We start from the raw sequence: 21,563 nt of genomic DNA on the forward strand, positions 1-21,563 counted from the left end.
ATGGAAGAAGGCAAGGCAGCGAGCGGGATGGATCCCGCTCACTGTTTTGGCTTCCCCTTTAGCCCCGTGCAGCCTCTCCTTGCCAGGAGACGCTGCGCAGGGCTAAAGAAGCCATAGCCCCGTGCAGCCTCTCCCTGCTGGAGGGGTTGCGCGCGGCTATGGCACAAGCCTGCATTCGCTCCATAGGACGCACACACATTTCCCCTCAATTTTTGGAGGGGAAAAACTGCGTCCAATAGAGCGAAAAATACGGTACTTGCACCCGGAGGTGCTTTCGAACTGCTAGGTTGGCAGGCGCTGGGACCGAACGATGGGAGCGCACCCCGCCGCGGGGATTCGAACCGCCGACCATGTGATCGGCAAGTCCTAGGCACTGAGGTTTTACCCACAGCGCCACCCGCGTCCCTGTGATATATCAGCAGCTAAATACCACAATATGCTGATCTATCATGGTGTCTGGAATGTGTCGAAGCAACCGAGATACATTGCGCAGCTGAAGCCCCCATACCGCTCAGGCGAGCAGGAGGGGCACCGGGGCTTCGTTAAACTGCTCAGTTTGGGGGATGGGAAGCCTCCCACCTCCTAGCTGAGTGAGCCCCCATACCAGTCTGGCTCATGCAAGCTGGAGGGGTGGGGGACTTCCTCAAAGGCGCAGGCAGGTAGATCATGAGAAAGTGCTCACCCAGACCTTTCTCAGGCACTGTCTGCCTGTGACTTTGCCGTCTGCAGGCAATTTCAGCTGGTGCAATGGATTACCAGCTAAAAATGTCTGAAACCGGTATCATGATCTGAACACCATACCGGTTTCAGACAATTTACCAATACATTACCCATAGGGCTGGGTGGAGGGCAAGGAGTAATTGGGTTGGTTTTTTATAAGGGTAAAAAATAATAATATGGCAATAGGAACATAAGCTGCTGCCTTAGACCAGTGGTCTGACACTGTATATCAAGTTCAGTACTGTCTACCCTGACTGGCAGCAGCTCTCCAGGGTTCCAGGCATGCTTCTCTCCCAGTCCTACTTTGAGATGCCAGGGATCGAACCTGGGACCTTCTGCATGCAAAGCAGATGCTCTACCACTGAGCTACAACTTTGAGACGGGGGAAGAGAAACTCATCTTCCTTCACTTGAAGATGCATGGTAAACAGGGCTGTGTGCACGTCGAAGGCATCCAAGAGGGGGAAATCTGCAGGTTGTGGTTTGAGCTCAGAACTCTGCTTCCTGAGAATATCAGCTTTCACCTTCTATTTCTTGCCATGAAGATGATTTAAAGTGTGCCTGATGAACCCTTAGAAGCCAGAGAAGTGGCTGGGTAAATGTTTTTTAGCAGTTTGAAGCAGGGCTTCAGCAATTTTGCTTTACCCATGAAGACATGCAAAATGTGAACAAGTTGTGCCAATCAGATTAACCTGCACAATTTCTACAGGACACAGAATTTGCATCTCATGGTGCAGATTTCCCCCCCCCTGTTTAGCATGGACTACACACAGCCCTGTTTTTAGCATGGTGTACAGACAGTGCATTTGTTTTGTCAGGTGTATATATAACTGGCTGAGAACTGGAACACTGCTAGATTGCCATTTTGGCTTTGTTATTTTTATGATATTTACTTTTATGTTGTTGGTTTATTTTTATTTTATAATTGCAACATACCTTCCTAGAATCTTTTGGGCTGAAGGGCAGGATGCCAATTCAACCCTGATTGTAACCCTGTTCCCAAAAGCTTTATGAAGTGCACCACGATGGTGATGTGCACCTGTTAGTTCCAGCCTCAGATAAAAAGCAGAAGTTACGCAGGGTGACAGAATACAGAGACCAAAAAAGTGGGTTTTACTGTAGCTCCTCATGCAAGCCAAATGTGGAAGTGACCCCTTGCGAATGTGAACACACATACAAACCCACACACTCCAGTCTGACTATTTGAGATCTTGACAAGAAACATGAACTAATCCGTCTCCATCATGGTAGTTAGCTGCTCTATCATATCAAACAGGCTGTTGGAGAGTTGCAGGCTCAAGTTGTCACTGTTCAAGGATGAGAAGCCTTGCCTCTGCAGGTCTTCATGCCACTGCTTACAAACCATCGGCACCAACTGCAAGACATAAAAAAGCCCGTTAAGGCTTGCCTACTCACTCCAAGATACCTTCTTGCTATGCAGCTGTCCTCAAACCCCCCCAAAATATATGCACACCCAACACAAAACAAAACAAAAGACAGACTGCCTACAATTCTTTCAAGAGCCAAATGTCTACACTCCTCTCCAAATGGCACTTCTGGCAGAGAGGATTGGGGGCCTTCAAAACCTGCTTGATCAAAGGAGATAGCAGGATTGAAAAAAAGGATGCCCCTCCCACACCATCTCCAACCCTCTAAAAAACCACTACCTGCCTCCATCCTACAACCAGGTAAGCCAAAAACAGCAGAGCAATAAGAATCTGCTTTTGGTACCTACTAGGTACTTATAAGTACCTAACAAGGACGCAGGTGGCACTGTGGTCTAAACCACTGAGCCTCTTGGGCTTGCGGATCAGAATGTCGGCGGTTCGAATCCCCGTGACAGGGTGAGCTCCTGCTGCTCGGTCCCTGCTCCTGCCAATCTAGCAGTTTGAAAGCACGTCAAAGTGCAAGTAGATAAATAGGTACCGCTCCAGCGGGAAGGTAAATGGCGTTTCCGTGCACTGCTCTGATTCGCCAGACACAGCTTAGTCATGCTGGCCACATGACCCAGAAGCTGTACACCGGCTCCCTCGGCCAGTAAAGCGAGATGAGCGCCGCAACCCCAGAGTCGTTCGCGACTGGACTTAATGGTCAGGGGTCCCTTTACCTTTACGTTTTAGGTACTTATAAGAATGTGAGCCTGGCATGGGAGTGCCTGCCGTGCTGTGGTCCATGGGGTCATGAAGGGTCAGACACGACTAAACAACAACAACAAGAATGTGAGCCAAGGATCCAGCATTATGTTCCAACAGATATCAAGGTACTAAAAATAGAGCTGGTTTCCCTCCAGGAGGAGGGACAAGACAGTGCGACAAGAGATGTCTGCCAGCCGTCAACAAGCCAGTGAGACATAGTAAGAAGTGTGTGTCGGTGTGTGTTCATGCACACTGAACAACCCCTTTTGAACACTGCTCTGTTGCAGGAAAAATGTAGAATACATCAGAGCTTGAATTAAGTCAAAAGCCACTAATATGAAGGGTCATGAGGGGAACAGGTATAGGACTAAAAGACAGGGGACTGGTCAAACCCAAGCTACTGCTTCTTTAGAAGTACATGGAGTGCTCATTCACACTTCCACTTGCTCGATGGCAAGAAAGCACGGGTCCAAGGGGTTTTCTGCTGGCCGCATGCTTTCTAGCTGGGAGCTGATGTGAGTAGAAGTCCAAAATATGTTGGAATATGGTATTTTAAAATCCACTGGGCGACCTTGTCATTCTGCTTAAGCCGCTTCACACAGTTGTTACAAGAATAAAATACTTTTGGGGGGGATGGGGAGGTGCAACAATTATGCACAGCACCTTAATCTACTTGGAAGATACATTACTTCGCACTGCCTCCAAAGGTCCTTGCGAACACATGCGTCACACAGGTATGCTTGCTAGGGAGTCCAGAGTAACCGTGGTTCCTTTTCTGAAAGCAAGCCAGCTTTGCTACCATACCAGTGGTGGAAATAGCCTTCAGATTTTGTCTGGACAAGTGGACTAGAAAGTCATTTTATTCCTAAAGGCAGTACTGTGCGCTGTTAACTTCAGAGGACTGCTTTCTGCTCACCTTCACCAAGATGAGCTTGGATTCCTTGGGTTTGTCAGCTGCAAAGGACTGGCCAAAGCACAGGTAGATGGTGTAGTCAGGAGAGGAACATCTCTGACCATCGCGGAAAGCCCTCAGTTCTGTTACAAAAGAGAAAGATCCAAGGCTCTTCTAAGTCACTTTGGGGATCCATGAACAGAAAGGGCAATAAAAAACCCGAAGGTGTTTTCACTTGTCTTGGTAAACAGCTACTTGTGTCATGTGTGAAGGTTAATGAATAATACTGGATTCCCAAATCTCATCAGCCCAGCCCAATGGTCAGGGATGAAGGAAGCTGTTGTTCAGTAACATCTGGAGGGCATCATATTGCTATCCCTGCTCTAGGCAATATAGATTTAGACCTGTTTGCATTGCATTATAGGCCAGTTTAAGAAGAAATCAATATAAACCTTCTATGTGAAAAGAACTTTGGAATAACAGGAGGATATAGGCAGAAGTGATTTTCAGTTCATCAATAAGCTCTTCACCCAAGTTTGCAAGTGCCAATTTGCAACTGCAACAGCATACAGAGATTTAACGTGTAGGAATGGACTTCTATACACAGGTGACAACTGAGTCTGAACTGTGGGTTTATCCACACTTCCTCTTTCCACAGGAAACCCACTGTTTAGCACTCAATCGGAGCAGATGGCAATCCAGATTTTCTCTGGATTGACATTTGCTCTGATTTAGAATCATAGAATCATAGAATCATAGAGTTGGAAGAGACCACAAGGGTCATCGAGTCCAACCCCCTGCCAAGCAGGAAACACCATCAGAGCACTCCTGACATATGGTTGTCAAGCCTCTGCTTAAAGACCTCCAAAGAAGGAGACTCCACCACACTCCTTGGCAGCAAATTCCACTGTCGAACAGCTCTTACTGTCAGGAAGTTCTTCCTAATGTTTAGGTGGAATCTTCTTTCTTGTAGTTTGTATCCATTGCTCCGTGTCCGCTTCTCTGGAGCAGCAGAAAACAACCTTTCTCCCTCCTCTATGTGACATCCTTTTATATATTTGAACATGGCTATCATATCACCCCTTAACCTCCTCTTCTCCAGGCTAAACATGCCCAGCTCCCTTAGCCGATCCTCATAAGGCATTGTTTCCAGGCCTTTGACCATTTTGGTTGCCCTCCTCTGTACACGTTCTAGTTTGTCAGTGTCCTTCTTGAACTGTGGTGCCCAGAACTGGACACAGTACTCCAGGTGAGGTCTGACCAGAGCAGAATACAGTGGCACTATAACTTCCCTTGATCTAGATGCTATACTCCTATTGATGCAGCCCAGAATTGCATTGGCTTTTTTAGCTGCCGCGTCACACTGTTGGCTCATGTTAAGTTTGTGGTCAACCAAGACTCCTAGATCCTTTTCACATGTACTGCTCTCAAGCCAGGTGTCACCCATCTTGTATTTGTGCCTCTCATTTTTTTTGCCCAAGTGCAATACTTTACATTTCTCCCTGTTAAAATTCATCTTGTTTAAAATTCATTTAGCACTAAAGAGCGGGTATTCCCTGGGAAAGGAGTGGGGCAAAGGCAAAACTGCTCTGATCCATGCCTAGAAAGTATGGGTCAAGCAGAAAACTGCTCCGACACGTGCTTCCTAGCAAGGGACAAGCAGAAGTGTGGATGAGTTCTGTTAACATAGTTTAATAACAAAAGCAGCGGAGACTGAACAGTGGAGATCTCCTGCTCAAGCAGAGGGATTAGCAGGTTAACTTTGTAACCTCTGCTAATACAATAGGGGAAGCCATCTCTGTTTTTAGCAGGGGACTGTGATTCAAACCCCTCACTGAATTGGTTTCAATTTGGCTGTGTGCTGTTGCTCTCTGCTGTGAACAGGTATGTGTAGTCAATGCAGGGTTTAACCCTGCCTTTGCACCCATCAGACGATGTCGCAAGTGGTGTCAGCTGATGGGTGGGCAGGTGTAGCTTAGGGTAAGGTCTTGTGGGTGAAAGTGGACCTCCTGGCAGGCTAAGAGGTTCTTCACCCCTGACCTTAGGGTCAGATGCTCAGTTCTTAGCCCCTACAACACTGACCTACCTTATTGGATCACTGTAAGGATTACTAAAATAGGGTATGTGAACTGCCTCATATTCTCTAAACCACTCCAAAAATATTAAGCAGCATTACTGTTCTCCTTCACTTCGGCACTGCCAGAAGCTTGACAGGCGTAATGAAAATGGGCCACAATTAGTGCCATGTGTACCCTGCAGTAAGCAGTCAAAACTGTGTGTCAAGACATGCTCCTCAACCCACCATACCTGTTGCTTATTGCTCCAAGTTCTGAAGCTTTGTGGACTAGAACGTTCCTTTAAAAAAGGGGGTGGGGAGCAGAGATTCTGAGAATGATACATTCTGCACCCAATAACAGCCTCATCTCACTCATATCCATAAAAGCTGAAATGGTAAGGCCTGGGTAGGATGAAAGTCACAGGCTACTGATAACACCCAACACCATTCATTGCACAAAGCACTTTTGAAATACCGTATTATGGCCAAATCACAGCTAAGCAAAAAGTCTTACTGCCCCCTAAGGGAGGCCTTTTATGACATTGGGGAGGTTTTAATGCACATAAGGGTTCCAAATCAAAGCCTTTGGGCCTGACCCTTGTCTCAGGTGTTTTCTCCATGACTCAACAAAAGCAGTTTCACAACTGTATCATCATGTGCCTGTTTTTAAACGAGTCATGCATTAACACACAGTTTAATTTCGTGCCCACAGAGGAAATACCATGTTCCTAGAGAATCACCTTGACAGAATCTTTCATAGTTGAAGATGTCAGTTTCTTCCTCCCGTCCCAACATCCTGGTTGGAGGACGCGGTGCTGTGTGTTCCAACTCTTTGGAGAAAGCCCAGAAGACCTTACATCGACCAGTTCGCCAGGCACAGATCTTATTGTTCTTCTGGTACAGCAGCAGACCCGCATTCTTCAGTAGTGTCAAGGTATGATTAACTTGCTTTTGATCAGGAAGGCTCTCCGGGTTTGGAAACAGAACATGTTGTATCTGCGGGTTTCCTCCAATTTCATAGTATGGGTTGTATGTGAACATACAGCTATTAAATTCTACTCCTGCTTCGTGCAGCAGCTTCCCGCGGTAGTAGATAGAGACATCCAGATTGAGAGGGGCACATCCTGAAAGAGACAAGACCGTGCTTAATCCAGTGGGGGAAGCTTACTAGCTCCATGCCTGCTAAGGGGTGCAGGCTGACAAGCCATCTGCAGCGCAGCACAACGCTTACACCGACAGAGGAAAAATGCTATTTGGTGGCGGCGGCAGGTACATTGATGGAGCCATCATATCCAACAGAGAGGAAGCTATATTATCATCCATGTGGCTAAATTAAGGCAGTTAGCAGTACAGCTCTGCTGCACATAAGCTATAGCTAAGCAAACAGCATACATTCCCTACAGTGCTGTAGAGGTTTGGCCCTCTTCTTTAAGACCTTGATGCCCAGAGACCTACACCCATTGCCCTCATGATTCCACATTTGTTTTGGACTTGCTCAAAAATAGGATGCATTCACTAACCTGCATTGTTCTGCAGTGGAGCAGCATGAAGGGGGGGTTGCTCTAGTGGAGAGGGGGCAACGGGAGGCGCAAATGTGTTCTGTTCCACTATGGCTTGCTGGTTTGGAAACAGATGGCAGTCATTTCTCGGCAGGTTGTTCATCACTCCATTTCCCTGAGGTTCTTCATTCAGGAAAACGTGTTCAATGAAGTTGTTATTATACAGGGCTTCTCCTAGCACAGAAGAGGAACACCTTGGGAATTCTAACAAATGTTATGCATGCCCTCGCTCAGCCTTTGCTGACCTGGTGCCCTCCAGATATTTGGTATGCCAACTCTCAACAGTCTCAGCCAGCATGGCAGTGATCTGCTTGCACAAGGCTTATGTGCAGGTTACGTGTAGCTCTTTATTGAGCATTCATTCAGATTTTTTTGTGTGGGGAGGTTATGTGACAATAAGCATTCGCACTTGTACGGAGTTTATACAGTACATCTTCCCATCCCTTAGCCCAACACTTTTTAGTGCATTTCCCCCTCAGTCTCCTACTTGCAAAAAATCAAGGTTTCTTTTTAAAGTGATGATAATGATGATGATGATGATTATTATTATTATTTGCACCAGAGTGCTCTAATTCACTTTAATGGCACAAACTTAAATTTCTGGTATGCAATTGAACCCCTGGGGCAAACTACTGGCAGTCTGGAGGTAACCACAGTCTTCTGCTTGTTGCTAAAGCAAATCAGGAGCTTTGTTACACCTTGACCGTTCTGGATTTTTTGTTCATTAGGAACTACCATATTTGCTTTGGACATCTGATACTAATTCAAGCAGGCTGAAAATCTTAAAATAGTTTATCATATGCAAGTTCCAGGAATCAAATGGCGATCCAATGAATCAATCTCTCCAGTGCTCCAAAAACCACTGCGCAGCTCAGTACGATTTCTTTTTAGCACAATTATTCATTTTGGAACAATTCCAAACATGCAGACTGCAGAGTAACTCTACTCACCCACATGGTTAGCTTGATTTATCCCAGGAGGTGTGTTTTGTTGAGGATGCTGCAGTGGATGAACGGCAGTTGGCTGGGAATTCACATTTGGTGGATGTGCAGCCAGCCAGCTGTCTGCTACGTTACAACAGTTATTTGCCCGTGGTTCACTCACTACTCCAGGCACCAGAGGCAAGCAGCTGTTTTGGTCGATACAAGGGATTGTATGTGCAACTTCCCCTGCTGTATTGGGGTGGAAAAGAAACAAATCAATGGAAGGGAGATGATGGAAGCTGCCCAGAGTGACTGGGGAAACCTAGCCAGATGGATGGGGTATAAACAGATAGTAGTAATAAATAAATTAATTAATAATAATAATAATAATAATAATAATAATAATGCAACTCAAGAGAACACACTAGCCTTTGTAACAAATTAAGCACAAGACAATGTGAAATTTGTATGCCATGCCTCTTGAACAAATTTTGAAAGATGTAGGGATATATAGGTTCTAGCTGCACCGGCTCACTCCCCATCACATACACACACGAAATATTGTACATTAAAGCCCCTGAGCATGAGATCACATTTGTTATTAAAAGTATCTGAGCAGCAGCCAGAAACAGAAACAGGTAGCCATCCTTAGAACTCAGAGGCTGAGGAAGAGATGCAAGGTGATTTTGCCAAGCCCACAGCCAGACCTACCTAGAGGATGTTCTGGAACAGGGGCCCAGGAGACTTGTGAAACTTCATCCATGTCAGCTTGCTGCAAAACCCACTGGAGCACATCTAGATGGTAAAACAGGCATGAGCAGTGATGCATTTGGGCAGATGAAGTCTATACTGGTTCAGAACGATGTTGATGTGGATGCTGCACCAGTCCTAATTTTAAAGCGTTTAACGCCTTTGAAATTCTCTCTTCTTCTCATGCAAGTTTAGAGGAGGAGGATATGCAAGCAGAGCTCACAAAACGGAAGCCAGTACCAAGTATGTGATAAATAACCCCCCATCCTCTTGTATCAGAAAGTGATTTATCATGCCCACCCCTGGGTTGAGTGTGTGTCCCTTGCCCTCCAGAATATGAGCTCATAAAAATCAAACCAACTATCAAATCCGCTCTAGAGGAGCTGCGCCTTGACTGCGGCGCCTGTGCCCGGTGCAGCTCCGCTCCCTGGGCCTGACCCGGGGGAGGAGAGCAGGTGAGCGGATGGCAGCGCTGCCGCCCAACCCTCCTCGGCCATGGCACACCTCAAACCTGGCGGCGGCAGCTCTTCTGATCCAGTGGCAGAGAGCAGCCCTCCTTGGTCACCCAGCTGCAGTGGCTCTGTGGCCAGGTCACATCTGACCCGGCAGCAGATAGCAGGAGAGTCGGCGTCAATGCTGCCTCCAACCCTTCTTGGCTGCAAGGCCTGACCTGGTGGCAGAGAGCAGGAGGAGTGGGCAGCAGCTTCCCCACCCCTCTCCAATCCTGAACTGTGGCACACGGAAGGGTGCCCTCCCCCCTCCCCCCTCAGGGGTGCAGTCTTCGTGCCCGCCCTGGGCAGTGCGGGCATACACTCCGCCCTGACCACACCTGTATATAGCGGGCAAGGTTTTATAGACCAATACTTAAACCTGGACTAGTAGCATAGTAGTGCACAATCCTCAAAAACAAGCGTTGTGTACTGCAGACAATTAAGTTCCATTAGCAGCTTATAAACTAATTCTGCACCAGGTGCAGCTTCTGGACTGAACCCAAGGCAGCCCCACACAGAGCACGTTACAGGAATCAAGCTGCAAGATTATCAAGGCATGAATGACTGCCACGTGTTTTCAGCAAGCAACCAAAACAGCACTGTTCTGAATCCAATCAGAGGCACACCTAGTTCAGCACCACCTCCAACAACTGCCAGCAAAATGCCCCTGGAAAGTGCCTCTCTGGACAAGACAGGGTAGCGGTTTCTCATTTGTCAGATGAACAAGGGGATGCCTTGATTTTTTCAGTTGCCACAGAGTCTAGGGAACTGTCTGTGCATCTGCCAAAGCTTTTAAAAAAGTGATATCTAAAGGCCAGTGCCCTGCAGGAAACTGCACAGTGGTGATGCTGTTTGTTTTCGTTTCCATGTTAAAGCTTAAAGTGTATACACATTCAAAATTCTTTTATTGAAACAGTTCCAAAAGTAATCACTCATTTGTGAAGCTTCTCTCTCTCTCTCTCTAGTTTCTCTGGTCATTATTTCTTTTAATGAGGTGGGAAAAATGGCTTGATGCAAGCCATATGCCAGGCTTGGAAATTTGCATGAGCTGCCCCTAATTCCAAATGGTTGGATTAGGGATTCCTGTGCGGGTTTTCATTTTTTTAGAGCTTCCAGTGGATCTTCCAATATCAAGTGACATTTTTCAATTGCTGTGCTGGGTGTGTTGTGATCCTGCAGGGATAGGCATGCTTCCCAATGGTAGCTCTGTCAGGCACGTTTCATTCCGATGTGGTGTAGTGGTTAGAGTATTGGACTAGGACTGGGAGAACACAGTTCAAAGTCTTGCTCAGCTATGAAACTCACTGGGTGACTTTGTGCCAGTCACACTCTCAGCCTAACCTACCCCACAAGGTTGTTGTGGGGACAAAATGGGGAGGAAGAGAACCATGTATGCTCTCTTGAGATCCCTGGAGGAAATTGGAATGCAAATGTGATAAATGAATAAATATAGCAAAAATATGTTCTAAGCATCTGCCCCAAATTTATGTTTGTAAACCAGAAAAAGAGTATTCAACTTTTGACAGCTTACCTGGGCATGGATTTTCCAGTGACAGGGATTTAAAAATATCATTGATCTCCTGCTGTAAACCAGAAAAATAAAGTTTTATCCAAGACGACAATACATACAAAAGATGCTGTTTTCAGCATCTTGAAATGATACTATTGCAGCTTATCCCAGGAACTTTCAACATTTTTAGTAATCAACTGTATTTCAACTCTTGTGATTCAGAGCAACAGCTTTGCCTTTTAATTTGCAAAAATTGAAGTTAAGCCAAACAAAGACAAGAACTAGTCTGGACCTTCCAAAATGTCTTACATTCAGGATTGGGAAGCATTTTAGCCCTCCAGATGTTGCTGAACTACAACTCCCATCAGCATGGCCAGTGGTTCAGCCAGATGTTGTGGTTTAGCAACATCTGGGGGGCAAAGGCTCCCTCACACCAGCTGTGCATGCCCAGTACTGAGGGAGGCTTGCCTCAGAGCTACAATCTCAAGAGCATTTCTCATATGCAAGGTTTCAATCATTTTGAGTCTCTCACACATATTTAAAGTAATGTACGTTTTCAAATACAAAATTTGGGATCCAATCCTAAGCTATTACGGAGTCAGCCTGCATAGGAATGCACTGCTAAAGTGGCTTGTGCTTAATTGCAACATAACCATCCACCATGAAAATGTCCAGTATGTATTAAGTCTGGAAAGTCTGTTGGATTTACTCCTGTAATCAGCTGCACAAAGCTGGCCAGCAACGGGACCAATACTCTTTGCACAAATACTCTTTGCTAGGGCACTGGAGCACAAAGACAGGCACATCTCCTTCTTTCCTGCCACATGGCAATGACATCATTATCACCAGCAGCTCCATTAACTGTTTTGCTGCAATACACTTCCCAACTTCCCATGAAAACATCATGAACACGTGTTCATATATTGAAGCTGCTGGATAATCTTTGTTATTTTTATATACGTAAAATTTGGAAAAAATTAGGAACACACACTGATCTGCTTCCGAATTAATCAATTTAAAAGCCTTTAAGTTTACCGAGAAGCTGCCTCTAACAGACTGAATCCCTACAGACAGGGATTCTTCCTGTGTCTGCCACCACTTGAGATGCCTGTCCTCCCATTAGTTCTTCAGCAATGTTCTCCCTTGCTCAAGGAGTTGTTTAAACATGAACAGGAACACACCTCACCCACCAATAATTTTTGCATTCACATAGACTTACTTATTGGATGTTTATTCATTAGAAACAAGACCCTGGTCTAGAGTCCTACACCAATGCATTGACCAGCTCCAAACTGAATAGCTTTCGAATTGTTCCACAGCCCTCTCAAACCTATTGTGCCCAACTGTATTGTACCTGGGTTGTAGACTGGTGTAGAGCTGGGGATCCCTCACTGCAGGGGCTCATATGCAACGGATCAACTTCATGGTTACTTCCATTGACTTGGAGAGGAGGAGACACACAGGGAAAAAGACACAATGAACAACAGGTCCAGGATGAAATGCAAATACGAGAAGATACATACTTTCGTGACCTGGTTGCAGAGAACTATGGCCCCATCTGCACTATACATTCAAAGCAGTATCATACTACTTTGAGCAGTCATGGCTTTCCCCAGAGAAGCCTGGAAACGTTTGTTAAGGGTGCTAAAAGTTGTTAGGAGACCCTTATTCCCCTCTCAGCCCTACAATTCCTGGAGTGATTTAACAATTGATCCCTTTTAAAAGAGATTACAATTTTTTCAGACACTGGAATTCCCTTGAAGCATGAACAAAGAAAGCTTGTGGTCGGTGCCCACACTTCCTGCAATTAATCAAGCACTTTATGTTAAAGGAAGTTTTGCAGCCCTAACCCTGCATCCCTTTTCTGTCCTTACTTGTGTCGGCAGGAGGATTAACAGGCGGTGTAGAGTTGCGGCTGCAGGGGATGATTCGGTACACGTGGTAGTCAGGGTATTCCGATTCAACTTCTTCAAATCTTTTTGTACTGTTTAAGGCACAGCGGAAGTTGGTTTTCCATTTGGCTGGGTTTAGTACACCTTCATTGTACTTTCCGCTGACCATAGCCCACGCCTTTCCACACAGAAACATGGGGGAAGAAAAGATGGAAAAGTGTGAAAGAACTATTCTGACGAAGACCACATTCACACCACGTTTTTAAAGCACTATGATACCTCTTTAAACAGTCATGGCTTCCCCCAAAGAATTCTGGGAGCTGTAGTTTGTTAAGAGTACTGAGAGTTGTTAGGTGACCCTCGGAGAGCTACAATTCCAAGTTCCCTAGGAAGAGGGATTGACTGTGCAACCACTATGGAAATTATAGCAGTTGCAGGGTGCCTTCAGAGTCAGGGTACATTGCATGTTTGCAGAAATGGGCACTCTGCATGCCTACCAGAGAATCTGCCACCTTATTCAGTTACAGCCTCTGGTAAATTGGACTCCAGTCTGTGAAAGCTTATGCCACAATACATTTGTTAGTCTTTTTAAAGTGCCAGAAATGGCTTTTATACTAGAGAGTTGGAGGAAGTCAACGTAGCATTAAAGAGAACATTCTGCTTGCCTGATGGAATGATCTCTCTTCTCCTTCCCCACCCCTGGTGCTGTTCTGGGGTTGGTGTCTCCTGAACCACCTCAGAGCCAATTTGGTGGGGGTGCAAGAGAGAGGGGACTTCCCAATTGCACTACCAAAGTTCTTAAACGGCACAACCCATTAGCTGAATCTGGCCATGGCAAATACATGCAAGAAGTCAGCCTTAGTAGAACGAGAGTATTACCTGGAAAATCTTGTAATCACTTGCCACAAGGTTCTTCCTTGAATTGTGCTTCCAAAGGATACGAAAGGTTGTGTGGGTGTCATCAGTCCAGGCCACGCTTTCTTTATTTCTTCCACTGTTGATCTCATTGATCAACCAGTCAAAGAAACGGACCTTTTGACGGCCCCTGAAACAGCAAAGAGAAATACTGAACTGGAGGTTCAAAAATACTGGAGGAATGTAGCCTAGATATCACCACAACATGCAGCAGCAGCGTCAATTATGATAGATGCACAGGTGGCACAATGGCCCCAGAAATCATTCGTGTCAGACCTCTAGGAAAAAGAAAAGACATGGATCCTACACAAAAACAGATGCCGATTACCATAGCAACTTCTTAATAAACAATAGGTTGCTCTGGTCTTTGAAGTCAACACTTTTCCTCATACAAATGTCAAAAATACTTTTAAAGCAGCAGCTTCCTGGATACCCCCAGGACAGGACAGCCCAGCAATATAATTCATTAAGAGACGTGAGAGTGAAGAGGGTCAACAAATCAGCAGCTGGAGGGCAACAGTTGAGTTGGATGTGGACTTCAGTCTGAACCTGAGCTTGTCTACCATTTGAACCGTGAAAATCGGGGCAATTCGCCTTGATGAGAAAACTGCTTGGATTAATTATTATTGTCACAAGGCTGGGGTAAAGAAGGTGCACTTGGATTCTTGCTCAATAATCATGAAACTTGTACATATCTACTCACCACAGGTGAGGGCTGTAGTTGGCTAAGCCCAAACTCCAAAGCGCAGGCTCACCATAAAGTGGATTTTGACACTCAAGAGGAACTAAAACTAACTGGAGCAAGAAACCAAAGCAGCAACCTCAAAAAAAGTGTAGCAGAACAAACACTGGACCTATTGTTATATTACGTTTTACCTCAATTTTAGCTACCCTCAATGGCGCTACTGTTTGGACACTGGCATCTCATGCAGTAAGGTCTGCATTCCCAAAACTCAATTACTACTAGTAAGCCCTACTGAACACATTGGCTTACTTCCAAGTAAACGTGTAGGACTCGATTGAGCATGTTCTAGTTAATATGGGCTGCTACTAAATAAATAAATAAATGCAATGTGTGTGTGAAATGCCATCCTATATCAAGGAGACAGAATTGTCAGTTTTGGCTGACAAACTCAACCAACACAGCTTCAGGAGTTATTGTGTAAAAGTGTGTGTGTGTGTGTGTGTGTGTTTGCACGCACCCAGTTCTCCCTCCCTGCCCATGCCTGCATGCCACTGATTGCCACAAGAAGACTCACCTCTCATTTGCTGGTGCAGCCATTCTGGAGTCAAATAAGTCTTAAAATATGCCTCGTGGCAAGTTGAAATATGACAGCTACACACACTGAATCTTGTACTGCTTAATGTCTTGTGGACTAATGGAAGATCATGAGGCAGAATCTGTACAGACCAGAGAAAATAAAAAGGCGGAAGCCATGTCAGCAGACTTGGTAGTTTTGATAGGTTTTATTACATGTTAGAAAACAGTTACTGTATGGCTGAGTTGCTACTAAGCGAGCACAGGATGTATTCATTAGGTCAGAGCTTTCCAAACTGTGTGTCACGACACATCACTGTGCCAGCTGCAGTGTGTAGGTATGTCGTGCAAACGCTCCCCACACTCCTCCCAGGGCTGGAAAGGGGTTAGTTTAACCTCTGGTTTGCTAGTAAAACTGAATTACTGTGTCGTGAAATGATGCATGTCTAAAAAGTGTGTCACCAACATGAAAAGTCTGGAAAGCTCTGCATTAGGTTGTGCAAAATCTGAGGGTCCTCTATGAGGCTAAATACCATAATAACAGCAACATGAACCACCAGCAACTATCACAATCTCTCAGAAATATTCCCAGATTAATATGCAACTAGCATATTAGTCAGGGCTGATAAACAAACCCTCGAACAGCATCCACTGGAGAATTCAGGAGAAAAACAGGAGCGCTTGCACTTCAGGAAGTGTGCCAACACCACCCAGAATAACGACTTGCACTGCTTCTCCTTTATCAAACCACCAGCTGTTTTCTTGTCTGCGATGAGTTTCAACTTATCTGACCTCACCCAGCCACTTTCCAGGGCAGAAAAGCCTCCACAGCTGCTTCAGATGGAAAGGAGAAATAAAATTAACTGTCCTTCATATTCCAATGATGACCTAATTCCCTGCAGCTGTGAAGAAGCATGTGTGAGAGAGAAAATAAGATCCCTGTGGGATTTAGAGCAAATTTCTATGGAAACAATCTGGTAATATAAGAGCAGAACCACAACAAAAGTGCTTCCATAAGTCCCCACCCACATACTAGATGCAGAAGCATATAATGGCAACAAAAGCTGCCAAGTGGTCCAAGAGCAAAAAAGGAGTCCTGTCAGGGCAAGCTAGGGACATTTGCCACTTGAGGCAAAAAATAAAATAAAAAATCCCCCGCCACAGATGCACCTCAAGATTCACATCTGCTTAAAAATATTAAGTCATAGTCTATTATTATGGCTAGACAGTCAGTGTCTTTGCAATCATTTCATTTACTGCACTAATTCAGCCTGCTTGAGAACTGCAAAAATCTAAACTACTCCCAACCCTAAAACCTATAGTAATTTTCCAAACAGCCACAGCCACACATTTCAGCCTCAGTTATTGCACAAAAGTGCACCTCCTAACAACATTTTCAGCAGTTTAGGATGAAGATATCTTGCTGCAGTTACCTTCCCATTAGCTGAACCTCTGTTACATCCTCATCAGTAAAACTCCAGGCCAACTGTACACCAATGCCATCATATCTGAAGATGCTTCTTCAGGTACCTCTGCTGTCTGAAGTGCAGCAGGGGGCAACTAATTAGGGTTGAGGGAGCTTCCTTGGCGACCCTATCCCTTTCAGTGGCATGTTCTGTTCAGCCAGAGTGAATTTCCCCCTATGAACTTATGAGGGAGGTTAGAAAACAAATGTAATTTCAGAGCCACACCAATTTAGAGTAATCAAGCATTGGCTTCAAGTTACTGAATATTTGGGTAGTGCTGACCAATGGCCATTTGTGCATTGTCAATAATTGCCCTTTGACAAAACTTTGAATAGGACCTGCCTAGTATTCTGTCTTCTGACATGTGCTACTGAAAAATCACCAGGGAAGAGCTGCTTCTCTGAGAAGCCAAAGGCGAGACTTCCCTTAAAAATGCCATTGTCCTGGTTGACTTCTGTTGCAATATTTTCTTCCTACTGACTCAGCAGTTCAGTGTCAATGTCCTCTTCTGAGGAATTATCATCCCTCTTGCAAAAATACAGAAGCAACCTAGACTGCTAGGCATTTTAAAAGGCAACCTAAGTCTGACCAGGGAACTACTGCATCAGTGCTGGTACACATGATGCAAGGCTTAATTTGTGCCAGAGATTCTCATTCCTACAACCTGTTCTGTACCAGGGAAGAGACATGGAATATCTCTGGCCTAGCCAGGGCATTACCCTCCAGGTGCTGCTGCAGGACAACTCTTATCATCCTTAATCACTGGCTATGCTGGCTGGCACTGGTAGCTGTAGTGTAGCTTAACAACATCCCAAGGGTAGCATTGGCTACCCTTGGTGAATTTCCTCTATAGAAGGTATGTCTTTCCCTACACCCCCAGGAGCTATTTTACCACTCCTGTACATCTATGTCTGTGCAGATATAATTTTTCATAACGCCCTGGGGGTGGGGGGGAGGCAGCGATCGCAGCAGCAACTGCTGTCTATTGTGTGCTCGTCTGACCAACACGTGCTGCCCCAAAGTTGCCTATACGTGTAGCCTCCAGACATAAAGTCCTTACAAGCCATTTGACAGTGTGCACATCGGGCAGGTGGGGAGTGCACGAGCATGCCAACTTTGAATAGGTTCGACCAACGCAGGCACGCAGGGAACTGCTCCTCGGGGCAGGCGCGCAAACAACAACAGATAATGTCAGCATAAAACTCAGCTACGGGGGCTTCCGCGAGGTAAATAATACGGTTTATCAAACAGCCTTAAAAATGGTTCTCAAGAGCGAGGCAGTGCTCGCGCGAGCAACACTAGAAAGCCTGCGCAAAACTATGAGCTGCCCTTCGACAGGCTCGCTGCTGCAATCCTACACTCAGCAGCAAATCCAGCTGACCTCACCGGGACTTACTCTCAGGTAAGTGTGCATGTTATGATTAAAACGAGGAAGACAGAAAATGATGCAAGTCATTCCTCCCTCGCTCGCTCTGCACTGAAGCTGCTCTACCTCAGCGACCCTCTTCCCCTCACCCCCGGTTCCAGACACCCAATATAAAGGTGCGTTACCTGTATTGCTACCAGGTGTTTTCTATTGCGCGGCAGGTAGTGGAATTCTGGCGACATCAATACGCTCACGCCCCCTCCGGCGACGGCTTATATGAGAAGCCGGGGCGCATTTCATTGGCTCAGAATGGCTCCGAGGCCGCCAGCGTCGGCCAATCAGAGGCAGCCGCCTTTCGAACGGGCGCACGGACGCGCCCCGCCCCACGGAGTGTTTTCTTTCCTCCCAAACAAAATCCTCGCCGGAGCGCATTACGCCGCTCCCGATGACGGAACCGGTTTTTCTCGTCTCCCCTGACCATATACGGCGGTTTCCGTCCCTGTAAATCACATGATATAAACGAAAACTTAAGTTTCATTTCTGAGGAGCTCCTTGGCGGGCCACGTGGCTTGGCTGCTGGTCGCCCTTTAGAAAGCACATAGGTTCTTTTTTTGGAAGGAGAGAGTCTAGCTGCTGTACAGGAGGACCACAAATGCGCCCTCAAAGAAGGGCTGGAATGATTTCACTTCTGCTGGCAAGCAGCCACCTCACTGCACAAGAAAACTTTGCCAACGACCTGCGCCGCTGCATGCCGGCTAGGGCCGTCTTAAGCATATCCGGCGCCGTGGTGCAAAAGTCCCTCCGGCGCCCCCTTTCCCAGAGGTGTCCACCTTTTTTAGGGAGCTGACACCACGCTTACACATTATCTCTGCTTGGGGGGAAAAACAGGAAACAAACAAACTTTTTTAGTTGCTTGTTTATTAACAATGCACTTATATATATGACACCACCACATTGATTTTGGCAGATATAAGACAGATTGTCTTATTATGTAACACCTTGTTTTTAACAATGTTGATTTCTCCTTCAATTCAGAATACAGTAGCTGCGTTATTCATGTAAAATAGTTCGATACAGTACATTGTATGGCATATTTTTTCCTCGAATTCTAAGGTTCTCCTAACACCTTAATCCTTTGCTTTAATAAGGGAGACCTTAAAACAACGTGAAAACGTATTTTAAAATAATTAAAATTTGAAATCCACTACATCAAGTCAGCTCTCAAAAAAATTAACACATACTGTGTGCTTCAAATACCAGTTAAGAGATTTTGCATACTATTGGTCAGGTAAGGTTAACATCAGTGGAATTCACAACAGCAAAAATGCTTGCCTCTAGCACATTTCACAGCTTCAGCTGCCACACACTGTCCCTGAAAACAACGCATTGGTCAGTCTGAACCATGCCAAGTAAACTATGGAAGTAGCATATCCACAACACAAACTGTGCTAGAACTTTCTTTTCAAGTCTTAATTCCATAATGGGTACAATATGAGGGAGCCACTACTCCCAGCCTGTGAAAAGTAGTGGAACGTGGCTATCAGACATTTTGAAAATGTGATAGTTTACAGTACATTCTTGCAGCCCAATGCCAGGTTCCAGGCATTGCAGTGGGTTGGACTAGATGACCCTTGGGCCCTTTCCAACTTTACAGTTCTAAGATTTAATAAAAGGTCCTTACAACATAATGCAATTTAGTCCCATATGATTAAGCAATTATAAATAAATTGCAGAATAATAATAAATTACAGATTTGTAAATCCAGGGACTGTCCCCAGGAAATGGGGACATCTTGTAACCATACTCTAATATACACTAGTCACCTAAGCCAACAAGGTGGGTGTTGTTGTTGTTGTTGTTGTTGTTGTTGTTGTTGTTATTCCTCACCCATCTGGCTGGGTTTCTCCAGCCACTCTGGACAGATTCCAGCACATATAGAAACATAATAAAACGTCAAACATTAAAAACTTCCCAACACAGGGCTGCCTTCGGAAGTCTTCTAAAAGCTGTGTAGTTCTTTATTTCCTTGACATCTAATGGGACATCTGACAGGGAGAGTGCCACTGCCAAGAAGTCCCTCTGCCTGATTTGCAGTAACTTCCCTTCTCGCAGTGAGGAAACACTCAAAAGGCCCTTGGATTTCAGTGTACCTCAGTGTCCGGGCCGAACTACCACTACTACTATTTGCAGAATGGCCTGTATGTATTTAATGACATGTAGCTGCTCCTGTAGCATTCTAGCCGTTTTGAACGCAACTTGTCTTCACAGTCTTTAAAATAAGTTGAAATCTTTTTTCCAGCATATTTGCAAACCAGCTAGCTTTGGGTTTCTGGGAACTTGCTATTTCTCCTATTAAAAACCCGATGCCATATTTTGTATTAATAACAAGAACGGCTTTTTCCTGGAATCTACCCAATAGTACCCCATAATAAAGTTTCCAGGGGGAGATTGGCTGATAATTTACCAGGGTAGCTTGCTCTACAGAAGCTTTACACAGCATGAAGGTGCACCTTATGCCTGCTAACGTCTATGAATCCTGCTGCTCTCAAAAGGCACAGATAGAGGGAGTAGTAACTGGGAAACTTGGCCCGATGCAAAAGGGGAGAGGGGCACATACACCTTTATGAATTGTGTAGAAGAGGAGCATTTCCTCTTGGGAGCCCCCTCCCACACCCAGCCAGTTTAATGATTAGCTTGCCATGGCTTGTCACACAGTGGCTACAAACTTGTGCACTTCTGCTTGTGAGTAAGCCCCACCGATCACGGCATGACTCACTTCAGGTATCTGTGTACACTCTGTACATTTAAAGCATATTTAAAGCATATCCATCCTCCGATAGCATCTGGGAACTGTAGCTTACCCCTCACAGAGCTACAATTCCCAGCACCCTTAACAAACTACAGTCCCCAGGATTCTCCAGTGTGTTTGTGTGTGCGCGCGTGCGTGCATTAAATGTTAAGGTGTGTACACAGTTGTGTGCATAACTTCAGGCTGTTTTCCAACTTCTTAAAATCATCTAGAATTATCCCCAGTTGGCACAGAGGGATGAAACTAGAAAAGCATTTATTCTTTTTTGTTAACATCTGTGTATGCCCTCAGCTTCTAAACTGCACGCTAGCTAATTAAAGCACTGCTTTTTTTCCAGCCAGACTTTTGCTTTCTATCCCTTATGCTGATACTAGTGGTCTGGCGGGATTCCCCTCTCTGAGGGATTTAGTAGAATATATTTGGTGAATAAAAAACCCTATAAGTTGCAAGAGGAAGTGTGTCTTCCTCTGTGGACTTCGGAGAGGATGCAGAGATTCTGTTAACAGATGCATTCCTTACCCTGTCTGCTGATTCAGTTCTTCCTTCTGCAATGCTTCTCCAGGAGCAAAGTGGAAGAAAGCAATTACTGAACCTACCAAACTGCTGCAGGGATGATCAAATTGCTTTTGGAAAATGATTGCTATGGATGGAAAATAATACAAGCTAATATTTCAGGTTCTTATTGGGAGTTCTTGTTGACATTCAGAACAACCTGTGGATAACAATTCAGAACTAAAATATTTGGATCATCCACACATTTGTTATGTGACATAGTTGGCAGCATTTGTATATTCTCTTTGCTCTTATCTTATCACAAAGGAC

The 21,563-nt window shown here is 45.2% G+C and overlaps 1 protein-coding gene and 1 long non-coding RNA gene across 3 annotated transcripts in view; one reads left to right on the forward strand and one right to left on the reverse strand.

Moving 5' to 3' along the window:
• IRF7 (interferon regulatory factor 7) overlaps nt 1-18,412 on the reverse strand; it is a 21,480-nt gene extending 3,068 nt beyond the window's left edge. The window contains exons 1-12 of one of the 2 annotated variants that reach the window (XM_083428037.1): nt 18,118-18,412; nt 15,102-15,243; nt 13,807-13,972; nt 12,910-13,105; nt 12,390-12,475; nt 11,057-11,108; nt 8,996-9,079; nt 8,312-8,533; nt 7,323-7,535; nt 6,543-6,926; nt 3,771-3,889; nt 257-2,094 (exon numbers count right to left, since the gene is read on the reverse strand). In XM_083428037.1, coding sequence (XP_083284163.1) covers nt 1,948-2,094; nt 3,771-3,889; nt 6,543-6,926; nt 7,323-7,535; nt 8,312-8,533; nt 8,996-9,079; nt 11,057-11,108; nt 12,390-12,475; nt 12,910-13,105; nt 13,807-13,972; nt 15,102-15,124 — 1,692 coding nt within the window. In that variant the 5' untranslated portion in view covers nt 15,125-15,243; nt 18,118-18,412 and the 3' untranslated portion in view covers nt 257-1,947. The remainder of the gene's footprint in view (nt 1-256; nt 2,095-3,770; nt 3,890-6,542; nt 6,927-7,322; nt 7,536-8,311; nt 8,534-8,995; nt 9,080-11,056; nt 11,109-12,389; nt 12,476-12,909; nt 13,106-13,806; nt 13,973-15,101; nt 15,244-18,117) is intronic. The other variant, XM_083428038.1, reaches the window with a different exon arrangement.
• LOC310672086 overlaps nt 18,345-21,563 on the forward strand; it is a 36,702-nt gene continuing 33,483 nt past the window's right edge. Inside the window, exon 1 of the long non-coding RNA XR_014508389.1 lies at nt 18,345-18,463. This is a non-coding gene — a long non-coding RNA (uncharacterized lncRNA). The remainder of the gene's footprint in view (nt 18,464-21,563) is intronic.

This window comes from Podarcis tiliguerta (genome assembly GCF_965153285.1).
Source record: "Podarcis tiliguerta genome assembly, chromosome: 1".
Lineage (NCBI taxonomy): Eukaryota > Metazoa > Chordata > Lepidosauria > Squamata > Lacertidae > Podarcis > Podarcis tiliguerta.